The sequence below is a fragment of the Cebus imitator genome, unplaced genomic scaffold (genome assembly GCF_001604975.1).
Source record: "Cebus imitator isolate Cc_AM_T3 unplaced genomic scaffold, Cebus_imitator-1.0 Scaffold3, whole genome shotgun sequence".
In the NCBI taxonomy this organism is placed as follows: domain Eukaryota; kingdom Metazoa; phylum Chordata; class Mammalia; order Primates; family Cebidae; genus Cebus; species Cebus imitator.
In genome coordinates, this window is record NW_016107318.1 from 12294406 (window position 1) to 12310985 (window position 16580).

General features: G+C 35.2%; 1 protein-coding gene across 11 annotated transcripts in view; it reads right to left on the bottom strand.

Moving 5' to 3' along the window:
* Window positions 1-16580, bottom strand: part of LRRC7 (leucine rich repeat containing 7) — a 579044-nt gene that overhangs the window by 440087 nt on the left and 122377 nt on the right. For all 11 annotated transcript variants that reach the window (XM_037739858.1, XM_037739854.1, XM_037739849.1 and 8 more), the window contains one exon: window positions 14314-14411. In XM_037739858.1, the coding sequence (XP_037595786.1) occupies window positions 14314-14411 (98 nt within the window). Of the gene's footprint in view, window positions 1-14313; window positions 14412-16580 lie in introns of those variants that run through there.

Consider the following 16580-nt stretch of genomic DNA (forward strand, 5'->3'; position numbering starts at 1 on the left):
CTCCCTAGGTCTCCAGCCTATCAGCCTATCCTGCAGATTTTGGACGTGCCTGTCTCCAAAATCATGGGAGCCAATTTCTTTAAATAAATCTCTCTCTATATAAGCACATATCCTATTGGTCTGTTTCTCCTGAGAACACTGACTAATACAGACAGTCAAATTTGAGTTTCAGATAAGCAATGAATTTTTTTGTTCCATATAAATGAGCCTAAATACTGCACAGGATACACAGATGTCTATATTTATATTATCTATATCTATATCTAATTTTTTGATTCATATATAGAGGAGTTAATGAGATTTATTGTAAAGAATTGGTTCATGCTATTACAGAGGTTGAGTTGTTCCATAATCTGCTGTTCATAAGCTGGAGACCCAGGAAAGCCAGTGATGTAGTTTGAAGGCATGAGAGACTTGGAACCAATAGTGTAGGTTTCTGTTCATGTCCACTAAGCTGAAGACCAGGAGCACCAAGGGCGGGAGGAGATTGATGTCCCAGCTCCAGCAGTGAGCAGAGCCACTCTTCTGTTCTATTCATGTGCTCATGGATTGGATGGTCCCTACTGACATTAGGGAAGACTGTCTGCTTTAGGGAGAGCCCACGTTAGGGAAGGCCACCAACTTAAATACTAATTGTTTTCTGAAAGCATTCTCGTAGACACACCTGGAAATAATGTTTAACCAGATCTGTGTATCCTGTGGCCCAGTCAAATTTACATATAAAATTATCCATCATGCTATGTACTACAAGCACACAGAAGAGGGAGAGCCATACAGCCAACAGTAAATCAGTATTTGTTGAATAAATGAGTGTAATTTGATCATATTTCGGAAGCTTCAAGAACAATGTAAGATACAATTTGAGATGACAGTAGAATATAAAGTGTCAAGGCTTTGGTTTAGAATGGTCTTGAAGTTAAATCTACATTGCTCTTCCTCTCTGCTCCCAGTAATCCCAGAAAGATCCATGAAAAATAGGGATTGATATCTGGGTAGAGGCTGCCCTAATAAATACCCCTCCAGCTGTCTAAAGCCTTAATATTTAAGTCTAATAGCTTAAGAGATAAAGATTTTAGGGAACATTAGAAGTGAGATGCTTATCATGCACTCATCTATTTTCTGTGTGGAGAGATTTCCCCCATTCTCTTGACTTCTCACATCATTTCCCCTGCTAGAAAGAGAGGCGATTTATCTGGTTAATAAATTTTGGAGAACTGGGCATAAGCAGCCCAGTACCTTCCTCTGTCTTTCTTTCAGATGGAGCTGCTTCAGGAAAGATACACTACATTAATCTGCTCCTCACTGCTATAAGTTTTGTAGGAGGGGTTCCCCACAAAAGGAGTCCTACGGTGTTTTGTACTGCTGTGTTAAGGTGGATTGGTATGTCCATTTCTAGAGTATATTATGAAAAACTCCATGCTTGCCAAAAATCCCAACTGTGTTCTCCAATCTAGCCTTTATAAACAATAAAGATCAAGATGATGCTGATATCTTGTCAATATTTTACTGGTTTCAAAACTATTTTGTAATATGAAAGTTATCTATTGGATGCCATTAAACTCCAACTGTACTTTCAACTACAACTACTGTGCCTTGAATCGAGTTGTTTCTTTTTCTTTTTCTTTTTTGAGACAGGGTCTCCCTCTGTTGCCAAAGCTGGAGTGCAGCAGTGCAATCACAATTCACTGAAGCCTTGACCTCTCAGCCTCAAGCAATCCTCCAACCTCAGCCTTCTGAGTAGCTGGGGCTACTGGTATGTGCCATTGCTCCTGGCTAATTTTTGTTCTTTTTGGAGAGACAGGGGTTCGTTGTGTTGCTCTTGCTGGTCTCAAACTCCTGAGCTTAAGCGATCTACCTGGCTCAGCCTTCCAAAGCATTGGGGTTACAGGGATCAGCCACCATGCCTGGCCAAGTTGTATCTTTTATAATTCATTCCTTTTTATTTTTTCAAACTTTATTAGAGTGATGACTGTATACCAAATGCTATGCTTAGTGATAAACAGATAAATAGGATGTGTTTGCTTGCCCTTAAGCAATTTACAACTCACTGGGGAAGAAATAGACATGCAAACAATGAGATAAAATACAATTAGATGAGTACTACATTAATAATCTTTTTCTAGTGTTTCAGGAACAGATAGAAGGGAGGCCCTGAAACCATCCCTATAAACCTCATAAAATTATTCAGGTAAGAAGGAAGGGTAAGAAACAAGAAACACAAATAAACCAAACTTTCAGCCCATTCAGTGTGAAACACTAGGCTAGCTTGTCCTCTGACCTGCTTCCTCTTGGTTTGGGGCCTATTGCCTCAGTATCACCCAAACCCTGTTACAAGATTATTTCCCCTTTGCAGCTCTATAGATAACATCCAGATCATTATGAAATGTTGTTTTCCCTTTAAGATATTCTTTCAGGTCCTGCATACCAGTAAAACTGCTGATATCAGGGGATTTGAAGGGCCCCACTGACACCAGCTGGTCTGAAAGACCCACAAGAAGCTGACTCACCAAAGAATGGGTTTCCATGTACTGATGATTTCACCCTCCTTAGCTCAACCAACGAACAACCCCAATTTTCCAGCCCCTTACCCTCCATGATTCCCCAAAAAAGACCAGCCCAGAATTGCTGGATAGGGAGATGGATTTCAGGGTCTCCTTCATCTCCGTATCTGGTGCTCTGCAATCATTTAACTATTTCTCTAGGGCAAATACAGCTGTGTCAGTGTAACTGGTGTATTATTGCATAGTGGGCATACGAACTTGTTGGTACTTTAACAGTCCTGACCTCTGCCAAGAAGAGGAGGAGAGGCATCAGGGAAGCTTTCATAAGGAAGGGATGGATAACAAGGCAGTTACTACTAAAATGAGAGGAAGGGTGTAAAAAGTGCTGAAATTGTATTAAAAAAAGTCCTTCATCAGATAAAACTAAGCTTTGTCAAAAATATGTGGTAGTTGAAATTTGCTTTTCAAATCCCTCACTTAAATATTTTTCTGGCTTTTTCCTACTTCTTCTCAGACATCCAAAGATCTCTTGCTGTCTGATTCCTTCTAGTTATTGAGGTCATTGGTCTGAAAACACTTCCATTTTGAAGAGTTTTATGACTTGACTACAGTTACTCCTCAGAGACATTTGCATTTTTAAAAAGCCTAGTGGGAGCTCAAGTCCTAATACAAATGACTGATTTGCTAAACCAGAGGTGCTAGGAAAATAAGTTCCAGTGGATCTTTTAAAAAATTATATTCTATGTAGCATCTCAGGAAGAGTTTGGCTGCAAAAATAACTGTGGAGGCTGGAGAAAAGCTATGGACCTTCCATAGAAGAGCTTACAATGTACTTTTGGTAAGCTATTTGCCTGAAGTTTGAATGAAAAAACCATCTATATATATCTAAAATACTTCAATGAGGTAACAAATTTGCATTAACTTGATTTCAATTTTCCAAAGGTCTAAGAATATTCAGGGTATGAATCTAATTTGATCTAATCCTTTAATCTTATTTTCATAATATGCTAAAATAAGTAGTCAAATGTATTAATTTTGGGTGTGCAGATAAAATTCAACTGAGTACAGCTTCCCTACAAGACTATTTCCCCTTAGCTGCTCTATAGATAACATCTGAACAGTATGAAACGTTGTTTTCCCTTTAAGATATTCTTTCAGGTCCTGCATACCAGTAAACCTACTGATATCAGCTGATATCAAATTTAAATAAATGTTTTAATTTGTTGTTATGACACTGTTTAACTGTAATCCAAGATATTAATAGAAGGATAATATGAATAACAGGATTTTCTAGCTTACTGTTAGAGACAATGAGAAATCGCTGACCACTTGTTTCTCTTGAGCACCCTTGTAGTAAAATCATATACTACATTCTTTCAACTTTGTTGTAGAATTTAGTAATAGTCACCTTAATAATGAACCTAAGAAATGAGGAGTGGGGAAGACTGGAATGAATGCACCTAACTAGAGATAAGCAGAGCTGGGTAGGAATATTTAGTTCGGTGTCTCTGATATTGCAGTATGAGTATTAATTTATAATTTGTGAAGCTATACATACATGTTACATGCATTTCTTTGTAGCTATGATATTTTATATTTAAAAAAATTTAAGGGTTAAGCAAAAGATGAATTCCAGAGAGGGAAAATGAGGACATAGTATGGTGTAGGCAGATAGCATATAACAGTAGGACTAAGACAGCTTTCAGAGTCAAACTTAGGTTTCTATCTCAGCTTCAGCACTTACTAGCTATGTGAGATTGCATAAATTACTGAACCTTTCTGAGCTCCTGGAGCCCTTTCTGGAAAAACCTAACAGTTGTTTAAGGTCAAAAGGAAGGAGGGCCGGCCATAGAGTGTGATAGATGTAGGGAAATCAGTCTGGTTTTAAAATGGAAAGAAACTGGATTAATAAATTTAAAGGAGAAACTGAAGATGATGACAATGTAAACTGCTCACAACTACAGGGCTCAAATAGAAAAAGAGGGAACCGAATGATATATACGTGCCTGAAAGTCATGGTGACATTAGTGTCCTGATTCCTGATATCCCAAGTACTACCTCCTCTGTCCTTTGCTCCCATTCATGACCATAAAATATTTTGGGATAGTTGAGTATGTTTAGACAAACATATAGTATATGCAAAATACGGGATATAATGTTGAGTAATCTTACCTGCCCTATTACTTAGACTAAGCCAAATAGCAAATACAATATCTGAGATTAATTTTAATACTAAAATAGCTCTTGAAAGTGATTAACTCAGTACAATAGGCTGAGGCCAATGAGTACACAGCATTTTCCTTATATACAGTAACGGTCATGAATGGGGATGTACCCCATTTAGGCCAATAAAATGATAAAATAGAGAGTATTTTTCTGGGGCTTCTAGGAGGGTCTTTAAAAAAAAAACACATAAAAAGAGTCCAAGAAAGAGACAGCATTTTCTCCTCTGCATTTTCATTCACATGCATGAGGTTTTTAACTGCAGAACATTGCTGCCAGCCCAAGAATAAAGCTGACACCCAGAGAATGGTGAAGTTCTGAAGCTTACCTTATTTCTGAACTTCTAGTTATGCAATCCATCACATTTCTTTAGTAGATATGAGATTTTCCCCCACCCCCTGTTGCATAAGCTCCTGACCATAGTAGCACCAGGTCATCAACATCATAGTTGGATCACTGGGACATGGCTTACAAAAAAGGAACTGTTAAAGAACATAAGTATCTGGGGACCTGGCACAGACTTGAGGTGAAGTTAACTGGAAAAGGGGAGGCTCCAGAATCTACTAAACAAATGAACCCTACTTCTTACATTGCACTAATGTTCCTTACTTCCTTTACCATAAAGCACCTGAAGCTTGATTAATTTTCAATCCCTGATTGACACATATTTAATATACAATTCTTAACAAGAATGGTTTGTCAGACTTCTCAGTTCTTGAAGGAGAAAACTAAAATGGAAAACAGAATATCAAAAGAAGAGGTCGTTAAAAAGCAAGAATTGTCACAGCAAAAGTGACAGCTGACAACTTGATATGGAGGGAAGCACACAGACAGAATTCCATTATCACATTTTATAATAATGGCAGATTATAAAACCATCCTTGAGTTATTAGAAAAAAGCTAACTCATATTCAATGGCTTCTACTACAAAGTTTAAGAAAATACAAGTTTGTAAAATTAAACTGAATACATACAATTTCAGGATTGTTAAGTCCTCTTGATGAACTGTTCCCTGTATCATTATGAAATGACCTTCTTTAACCCTTGTCATATGTTTAACTCTGAAGTTACTTTTGTCCTGATATTAATATAGTCACTGTAGCTTTCATTTAAATAATTTAGCATGGTATTTTTTTTTACCATCCTTTTATGTTTAAACTTTTTGTATTTTTGCATCTAAAGGACATTTTTATAGACAACATATAGTTGGTCTTGCTTTTTTCTCCAATCTGATAAGCTTTGTCTTTTAACCTTCATGTTTACACCATTTACAGTTAATGTAATTATTGATGTGTTAGGACTTAAGTCTAATACATCTAATTTTATTATTTGGTTTCTGTTCTGTTCTCCTGGTTTCTTGTTTCTCTGTTTCTTTTTCCTTGACATCCTCTAGGTTATGTGGGTATGTTTAGTTTACTTTTGATGATGTTTTTGAGTATATTATTTTGTACAGCCTTCTTAGTGGTTGCTTTAGGTATTACAATATACATATGTAACTTATCACACAGTCTACTGGTATCAGTGTTATGCCATTTCAAGTAAAGTAGAGAAACCTTACATCAATTTAGGTCCCTTTACCCTTTACACTTTTTAAATATTAATGGACTTAATTATTTCATCTATATACATGTGTAGCACATCAGATGGTACTATAGTTTTTGCTTCAACCATAAAACATAAGGTAAAGAAAATTCCATTGTTCATATTTCTACTTTTATTCATTCTACTGCTCTTTCCTTCCAGAAGGTACAAGTCTTATTCTGTTAAACTTTTTCTTGTGTTTGGAGAGTGTTGTTTAGCCGTCCTTTTGGGGAAGGTTTCCTAGCCACAAATTCTGTCAGTTTTCCTTCTTCTGAGAGTTATTTTATTTTTCTTTCATTGCTGAAGGATGTTTTAGTCGGATATAGGATTCAGGATTGACAAGTCTTATAATATTTGAAAATCTTGTGTGTCATTTCCTTCTGGCCTCTGTGGTTTCAGATGAAAATAATACTGCCATTTTAATTGATGTTCCTTTATATGTAATGTGTTATTTCTGTTTCTTTATATGTAATCTGTTCTCTCTGGTTGTTTTTAAGATTTTTCTTTATCTTTGGTCCTCATAAGTTTGAAATGTCCTATTGTAGATTTTTTTGGTTTATCTTCTTTGGAGTGGACCCAGCTTCTTGAATATCTAGATTTATATCTTTTGTCAACTTTTGGAAGCTTGCAACTATTACTTCTTCAAATACTTTTTCTGTCCCATACTCCTTCTCCTTTGCTGAGACTCTGATGATATAAATATTATGTATTTTGTTATTTTTCCAGAAATTCCTGAGGTTCTGTCCATTTTTCTGTTTAGTGTATACTCTGTTGTTCTGATTGAGTAAATTCCACTTATCTACGTGTTCATTTAATATCTTTTCTATAATTTTCACTCTACTATTGAGTCCATTAAGTGATATTTTTATTTTGGTAATTATGGGTTTCAGTTATATAATTTCCATTTGGTTCTTTTTTACAACTTCTCTTTTTTTTTTCCTTGAGATTTTCTGTTTTTCTTCACTTGTTTCAAGAGATTATGTAACTGTCTCCTGAAACATTCTTATGATGAATGTTTCAATTTCCTTCTCAGGAATTCCAATTTCTAATTTATCTTAGTATCAGGGTCAGTGGATTGTCTTTTCTCAGATTGTGTTTTTTCTGGTTCATGATATGATGAGTTACATTCAGTTGCATTTTGAATATTTGATTATGACATTAGGAGACTTTTAATCCTATTGAAATCTTTTATTTTAGCAGGTGTGTATCCTGTTTAGGTTTAGCTAATAGGTTTTGGACTAATTTTGTAGGTTTTAGTTCCAGTGGCAGTTAGTGTTCTGATTGTTTATGATGCTAATGCTGTTCTGGTCTGCTTTGCTTTTCTGGCACTGTCGGGGCTTCTGCTCAAACTCTGCTGTTGTCATCTGTTAGAGTTGAAAGTGCCTCTCTGGGTTCCCTAATATCCCTAGGTAAACTTCTGGGAAGGCACAGAAGCCACTGGGCCTGGGTCTGTTTATGACACTGGTTGAAAGATAGGAAGACACAGGGCTTTACTGCTCCCACCATTTACCACCAGATAGATGTGCTCACCAGGGAGAGCAGAGCAGGGATGGCCTGGGGCCTTATTGTTCTGTTTCTGCAGGTGAATTGAACTGCCTGTTGATCAGGATTATAGAATAAGATATTGGTGGCTCTTGTCCCAATCTCTGTGTTTTTTACTCTCCTGGTCCTCTGGACTGAGACGGTAGGCTTCACTTTTTTTTCCTTCTTTTCTTCATGCCTGTTGACAGTACCAGTTTGCAAGCCTCTCTGGTGCCCAGTCCAGGGATATATAGGACATAAAAAGAAAAGGCAAGAAGCATACCATGATGTCTTTCCTTAAGTCCTGATGTCCCAGCCAGTTTGCCTTCTTCTTTGAAGCTTTCAGAGTCCTTTTAAAATGGTCTGTTGAATAATTTTTCCAGAGTGTTTAGTTTTATTTAGAACTGAGGATCAGGAAAGGTGAGTCTATGCCATCTGTTCCAGAATCAAAGATTTGGCCGTCCCTCCCTTCCTTTCTCCCTCCTTCCAACTCTTTTTTTCCCTTTCTCTTTTCTCTCTTTATGACTTTCTTTCCTTCCTTATATTCCTTTTATTTTTATCTCCCCATCTATCTCTTTATTTCCAGCAGATTCTTGTGGTGCATTTTCATTTTTGAAGTTAAGTAATTAATTCCTTCATTTCTCATTAATTCTAACATACATGTTGAACACCTACTAACTGCCAGGAAATATGCCTGCGTTATTAATATAGTGAATAAGATGGCACGCTTGCTGCTCAGAAAGCTGATAGTGTAATTCTAAAGATCTGACTGTATGTATCTGTCTGTATGGCTATTATATAACTGATTTTTATACAGTACATCATCAGACATTTTAATCTGCAATCAGATATTTTAATAACTTCAAAAGTACACTATGGTAAATGTTTTATCATTTTTCTTTGAATTGTTCTGATTCCCTTCTTAAGAAAATTTATAATTCTTAGGTTGGATTTTCATTCTCCATTCCCCCACATGTAATTGTTTTCCATCATTATTTATTATTTCATCATCTTTCCTTTGTATTTGTGGCATGCTTCCAGTTCCAATTGTTCAAATTTCTGATATTTCTACATGTAAATTCTTCTATTGACTACAGTAAAGATTTTAATTCTGGTCTTCAAGTTTAGTTTTTTTATAATTACCTCCTCAACAATATTCATTTTTCTTTTTTTTTCTTTAAAATAAGTTTTTCCACATTGTTTATTTTGCAGGTATTTCTTAGAGTATTTCTTGTAACTATTGAAAATTTAATCTTTTAAAATTTTTCTTCTAGTTTCTTCATTTATTATTTTGTAAGGGCAAACTCTTCCTTTCCAGGGCAACTTCTTTCCTCTAGTTCTACATTATTTTAAAATACGTATTTTTTCTCTTATCACTGAATATGATCAATCATTATAAGAAAGTCAGTCTGGTTGAATCACAGAGGGTACAGGAATAGAGTATGAGACAAAGCTGATGGGGCAGGTGGAGACTAGACTCTGCAAAATCTTATAATACACAGTATGGCTTTTGTCTTTCTTGAATGAGCAATGGAAAACCATAGGGTTATTTTAAGATAAAGGGGGTTTCCTAACTGTATGTAGGAGAGCCACTTATGGGAGCATTTGGTTGAATCTTACGCAGAATATTTACAAAGGTGATTTGTGAACAGATTCAAAACATGTGTAGGAGGTCAAGTTGAGGGGCCTTGAAATTAGAGTGAAGCTAGGAGAGTAAAGGGGATAAAGTGTATGAAAGATGACTCCCAGGCTTACGAATTTTGAACCTTAATGGCATCACACATTCTGACAGAAAACACTGAAAGAAGCTCGGGCTTTAAGTAAAAGATTGTAGATTTGGTCTTGGATTTGTTGTGTTTGATGCATTGTTGAAACATTCAAGAATGTGTCAAGTGCACATTGTGATGAATAGAGAGAGGTTTGGTCTGGAGATATCGATTTGTGAGTCATCTGATTATAGGAGTAACTAACACTATACGTAATGACATTATTTGGGGAGGAAGTATATTTGGAAAAAAAAAAGACTTCAAACTATCTTCCAAAATTCTAATATATAATGGCTGGAAGGAGAAAGTTGAGCATGCAAGAGAGTAACCAGAAAGATTATAGAAAAATCAGGATAGTATTCCATTATGGTAGCCAAGGCATTAGATTATCTCTGTCTTAGCCTATTCATGCTGCCATAACAAAATTCCATGAACTAGGTAGCTTATAAATGACAAAAATTTATTTCTCACTTCTGGAAGCTGGGAAATCCAAGATCAAGATGTTAGCAGATTTGGTAGCTGGTAAGTCCTGCTTTCTGGTTCACAGATGGTGCCTTGTCATAGATTACCTCCAAAAAGCCTATCTCCTAATATAATATTAATTGGATTTTAACATAATACAGTTTGGAGGGATAGTAATATTCAGATCATTGTAGTTTTCAAAAGGACAAAATAATCAACAGTATTGATCCCTGCTAAAAAGTCAAGTAAGATAAGCATTGAAAAAAATGCTTGATGGATTACCAAATGATATATTGACTTCTAAGATGGTCCCATGATCATCAACATACTCCTTGATGCTTGAACCCTATATAATCCCCTGTCCTTGGATATAAGCTGGATCTATGACTTTCTTCTGGACAATAAAATATGGCAAAGGCAATGGTGTAATTATGATTCCACATTTTGAGTTAGTCAAAATTGAAATTATCTTGGGTGTGCCTGACTTAATCAGGTGGAAGCACTTAAAAGAGAGAAACGTAATTCTCCTTGAGAAGAGGGAGTAAATTGGCTAATTTGGAATGTCTGTGCAGCAAGGAACTTCTGGAGGCCTCTAGAACCTAAAAGTGACTTCAGCTGGCAGCCAACAAAAATCTGGGACTGTTTGTCAGACCACCACAAGGAAAAAAATTCTTCCAGCAGCCTAAAGGAGTTCAAAAGTGAATGATTTCCCCAACTCAGTTTTGATGAGACTCTAACCTGGTGAGATCTGAAGCAGAGAACTCAGCCTGGACTTAGTGCCTGGACTTCTGATCTCCAGAAAATGTGAGATGATAAATGCAGGTTATTCTAAGACACACGTTTGTGCTAATTTGTTACACAGCAGTAGAAAACTATTAAAACAACATAAAAAAATTATTGGTGCTCTGAACAAAAGCTGTTTCTGTAGAATGAATGGGTAGGAACCAGACTGGACTACCTTGGAGGAGTGAGTGGGAGACAAATAAATGGAGCAAGTATAGATAACTCTTAGATAAATCAAGAGACTTTCCTGGAAATAGAGCAGAGTGCAGGGTGGTAACTGAATGGGGCTATGGCTTTGAGGACAAGGCTTTTATTTTGTATTTTAATGTGGAATAATCTAAACATGTTTAAAAGTCTTTCGTTTGGAATAATCTATTTTTACTGAACATTTACTTGACCGTGCCAGGTGCAGCATAGGTAGATATAATTCACATTAAATAACTATCTACCTCTGGTGACCTTATTTTGATTTTAACATTGCAAATATTGTAAAGTGGTATAGAGCATTATAAAAGAAAACAATACAAAGTATGCTATTTAGCAAAACTTTCCTGTATACAACATCTCCAAATGAAAGAGAAATTTCTTTACTATGAAGGATCTTATGGTCTGAACCAAGTTTCCTTATGCCTTTCAATTCTTAGTACAGAAAAGCTGCTATGATGTGACTTTCTATGAAAGTTTTCGAAGGTGGCACATTTGTGTGGGAGTTGACCAACAAGTCTTGGTGTAGATCTATACTGAATCTGTAGAATCACAGAAAAAGAACTATTCCATTGTGTTAAAAAAAAAAGAAAACAAACTAGTATCAAACAGGAATTACCATTTAAGATTGCTGCAAGAATTTCAGCTTTATGGTATTTGCTAAAACTTCTTTGTCATGCATTATTATTTCCAAAAATAGTGGTGGTAATATCTGTGCATTTGCATTTCTGATCTCAAAAAATGCCTTATTATCCTCAAACAAATGTTTAGTTTGAAATAAGAAGGACAATATTAAAAGTTAAAGAAAGAGACAGAAAGAGAAAAAAGAAAACTTGCTACATCACAGGTTCTGTACCAACTACTTAATATAAATATCTCCTTTAATACTCAAAATAATTCTATAAAGTAGGCTCTAGCATATCCTCATTTTCTTCAGTAAATAAACTGAATTTTATATTCAAAATAAGTATTCATGGTCCTGCAACTGGTCACATTAGGTGTCATATTAGAGAATAAACCCTTTTTTGTGTCTCTAAAGTTAATAGTTTTAACTATCAAGATATGTTGCTTCTATTACAAAAAAACTGTGGCTTTTCTTTCACATGGAATTCACACTAGTCTGTAACAGTGAAAGAAGAACTGCTCATTGTACTAACAAGAGAAAATAAAGACCTCTATGGAAGAGAATAAAATTTTATAGATTTTGCATTTTTCAATACATCTTTTCATGTTCAGTAACATACTCCAGCTGAATTTCTGTGGTGACACTTCAAAGACTGCCCTGACTGTCATAATCCAATTGATGCGAACTTATAACATAAGCAAGAGTTATATCATGTACCTTGTTAAGCACACATTAGGTAGCTTAACATATATATTTTACATTAGAGAACAATAAAACTTGATTATGAAATACACCAAAGATTATTCCTCTTTTGTGTAGATAATGATTTAATATCATTTGATGTCAATCATTTTACCTAGGTTAGTCATTTTCAATCTTGAGCTTGCATCAGAATCTCCTGCAGAGCTTCTTAAAAAAAAGGTCACCAGACCCCGCTCAGTTTCTGATTCAGTGGGTGTGGCTTGCAGCTCTAGAAGTTGCGTTTTAAGCAAGTTCCCAGATGCTGCTGCTGCTGTTACTGCTCCTAGGCCTGTAGATCACAATTTGAGAATGACTGGCTCAGACCAGAGTTCATACAGATTTTCTGTAAAGATCCAGGTAAATATTTCTGGTTTTGTGGGCCATTTGGTCTCTGTCACAACTGCTCAACTCTTCCTTTGCAGTGCAAAATCAGTTGTACACAATATACAATAAGTAGAATGATGGCTGTATTTCAATAAAATTGTACTTAAAAAACAGGTGCCAGTCTGAGTTTCATCAACAAACCATAATTGGCCAACCCCTGGCTTAGACCAACTCAGTATAAGAACACTGAAAAATCACTTTGTATATGTTAAATGGCAATTCTGTGATAATCATTTGCAGATATATCTGCAAATATCTCTTCCAAATTTTATTTAAATATCTACAAAGCAGAGACTAAACTGATGATCTCCTTGAAGCATAGAGAGGAAACCCTAAAGTTTTTCTATAAACCCAATGGAAATAAGCAATACTTTAAGCAAGAGTCTGCATTTTTTAAATGCCCACAAACTCTATCTTTATTTTCAAGTTTTAGTTTTAGTTAAATATTGTTTGTGTTTAGTTAGATAAATCTATCTGTTTAAAGAAGACAAAAACATGATTGAATGACATATATGTCAGTTCAGTAAGGTTATCTATTAACTTAATAAGAAACAAAACAAAAACACTCCGTTTGCCATGAGTGTACCTTGCTTTAATATAGTTGGCCTTTACCCACAGCAGTATACTTCAAACTAATTTAAAAATGCCAATATAATCTTAAAAATCTACTTAACTCTATACTTCAGTAAACCCACTACATTAGCTTTATCCTTGTAAAATGTAAGTTCCTGTAAAAGGACAAAATTCTGAAAAATTTTTATCATAATGAAATGTGATTTAGTTTCCTGAAAATAATCAAATACCATGAAAAAACTTAGTATTATCATTCATTTTATAAACTTAAAATGTGAATATGTCAAGAGTCTCCAATAATCTTCTATATGCTATAGATAATAAGCACATAAAACCCCTACAGCCAACGGCATATTCTAATACCTAATAATTTGAGGATGAACTAAAATGACTTTATACTGGGATTCATGGTATCTATCTTTCAGAACAATTTCCTAAATTCAATTACATCAAATGTTTCCATTTGGCAAACAGATTTACATTTACTGGAAGATATCTATTATTTTGTCTAGTGTGGTGATTTTTAAAAGTTCTCAGTTAAAAAAAAATGTCAAAAGAGCCCTGTGGCTAAAAGGAAACTGGAAAGTGTTGATTTTTAGATACATTTCAAAAGTTTCTTTACTTCAGGACTTCTCAGAACCATTACCATGCATGGTATAAAATCTAAGAAAGATTTGTCAGATTGTACAGTCTTTTCCCATTGCATTTGAACATGGAACTTGATTATCAGTAGAACATCTTGAAGCACCAGAAAAATACTCTTAAGAAAGCAATGTTCTAAGTAAGCACTTACATTCAGGTAACATAAAGTAGATTATTTTAAAAGATCAATTCAATTAAACAAATATTCTATTACTTGACTAACCATTTAAAGGTCACCCATTTCATTTTACTATGCTACTCACCAAAATCTATCTAGAACACAGGTAATCCTATTAAACATACTTACACTCCTCTTCAGGCCTCTTCCGAAGTGCTGCACGAACCTCTTTACAGGGACTTCTCTGGTATTGCGGGGGATTCCTTCCCCTTATTAGGTTCTCCATCCTGTAAGAGAGAATTGAAAGAGTATTTTAATACCAACATTTTGATAAATATTTACAAGTTAAATGGTCTAAAATTCAAATACCCAAAGATCTTTGCTAGAAAATACCATGAAGATGCTCTGGCAAGGAGCAAGCTGCCAGGGATCATCAGGGACCACAATAAATTGGAGAGTGCTTGACTTTTCTGGCATTCCAATTAAACAAAACTGAAAAACACCAGGTGTATGAAATTTACGCATATTCTCTAATTAGAGACTGCTGTGGACTGAATATGGTCCCCACAAAATTCAAATATTGAAGCCCCAGTCCCCAATGTGATTTGTAGGTAGGGCCTTTGGGAGGTAACTAGGTTCAGAGGAGGTTAGGAGTGGAACCTCTGTGATGGGATTAGTGTCTTTATAAAAAGAGAGAGAGATGAAAAGGGAAAAAGAGTAGACCTCTCTCTCTGCCATGTGGAGACACAGGGAGGAAGCTATCTTCAAGCCACAGTGAGGACCTCCACAAGGAACCAAATTTACCAGCACCTTGACTTTGGACTTCCTAGCCTCCAGAACTAAGCAATAGTCTGTGGTTTCAGTCACCCAGTCTATGGTATTTTGTTACAGCAGCCCAAGCTGACTAAAATAGAAACCTATTGACTAAAAAATAATTTCTTGCAAAATAAATAAAGTCATTAAAAAAAGGTCACCCTTTAAAAAGAAAAATCATATCTTTCACAATGAGATACTTTAGCCAGAACAGCCATTATTAAAAAGTCAAAAACAATAGCTTTTGGCATGGATGTGAAAAAGGAACACTTATACACTGCTGCTAGGAATGTAAATTAGTACAGTCTCTATGAAAAACAGTGTGGAGATTTCTCAAAGAACTAAAAGTAAATCTACCATTCGATCCAGTAATCCCACTACTGATTACCCAAAGGAAAAGAAGACACTATTTCATAAAAACACTTGCACTCATATGTTTATACACCACAATTCACAATTGGAAAGATATGAAATAAACCTAACTGTCCATCAACCTGTGAGTGGATAAAGAAAATGTGAAATATATATGATATTTTGATACATGTCATATAGGATATATATGATACACATTATATATTATATATAAATGTGGGGTATATATGTGGGATAAATATGTGGAATATATACATATACACACACATATATATACCTACACACACACCATGGAATACTACTCAGCCACAAAAAAGAATGAAAAAATGTTCAGTAACTTGGATGGAACTGGAGACCATTATTCTAAGTGAAGAAGCTCAGAAACAAAAACCAAATAACATAAGTTCTTACTTATAAGTGTAAGAACTAAGCTATGAGTATGCAAAGGCACACAGAGTGGTATAACAGGCACTGGGGACTCAGAAGGGAAAGGGTGAGAAGAGGGTGAGCAATGAAAAACTACCTATTGAGTACAATGTTCACTACCCAGGTGACATGTGCACTAAAATCCTATACTTTACCAATATACAATTCATCTGTGTAAGCAAAACCCACTTGAACCCCTAAAGCTATTGAAATAAGAAAATTTTTTAAAAGTATCAGTTTTCAAGTGTAGAATTGCTGATTTCATTCCATACTAATGACTTAATCAGAACTTCAAAAAATTCTAATAATTGTGATTTCTTGAAAAAAGTGGTTAATATACATTGTACTTTTCAGTTACTAGCTACATGACAATGCTGACAACCAGAAAATAAGAAATTAATAAAACACAACATTAACAACATATACTTTGTGGTCAGCATTTTCTGTTTTCAGTTTTGCACATCAATACGCCCTCTACTAACTTCTATAACACGAAAAAGCTTGAATGCTCAGGATTTGAAAATTTGGAACTGAATTGTATTTATTTAACATTTTGAAAATATAAACATGATTTCTTAACGTCTATATGATTATCCTCAACCAGGAATATCACTGGTTTTGATAACTGTCCTGGGTGATAGCATACATGCCATTGAAAACAGTGGGATTATCATGGGTATACTGGCAGAGAGTGTCCTAGGATTAGTAGTGTACAAGATTATGTTCCTTGTGCTTGGAGGGGAAATTGAGAAAGGATGATCCCATAAAATAAGTATTTTAAGCGGTCTAAAATATGAGATAAATAGACTTTTGTGGTGGAATAGTAACATAATACTACTCCCATG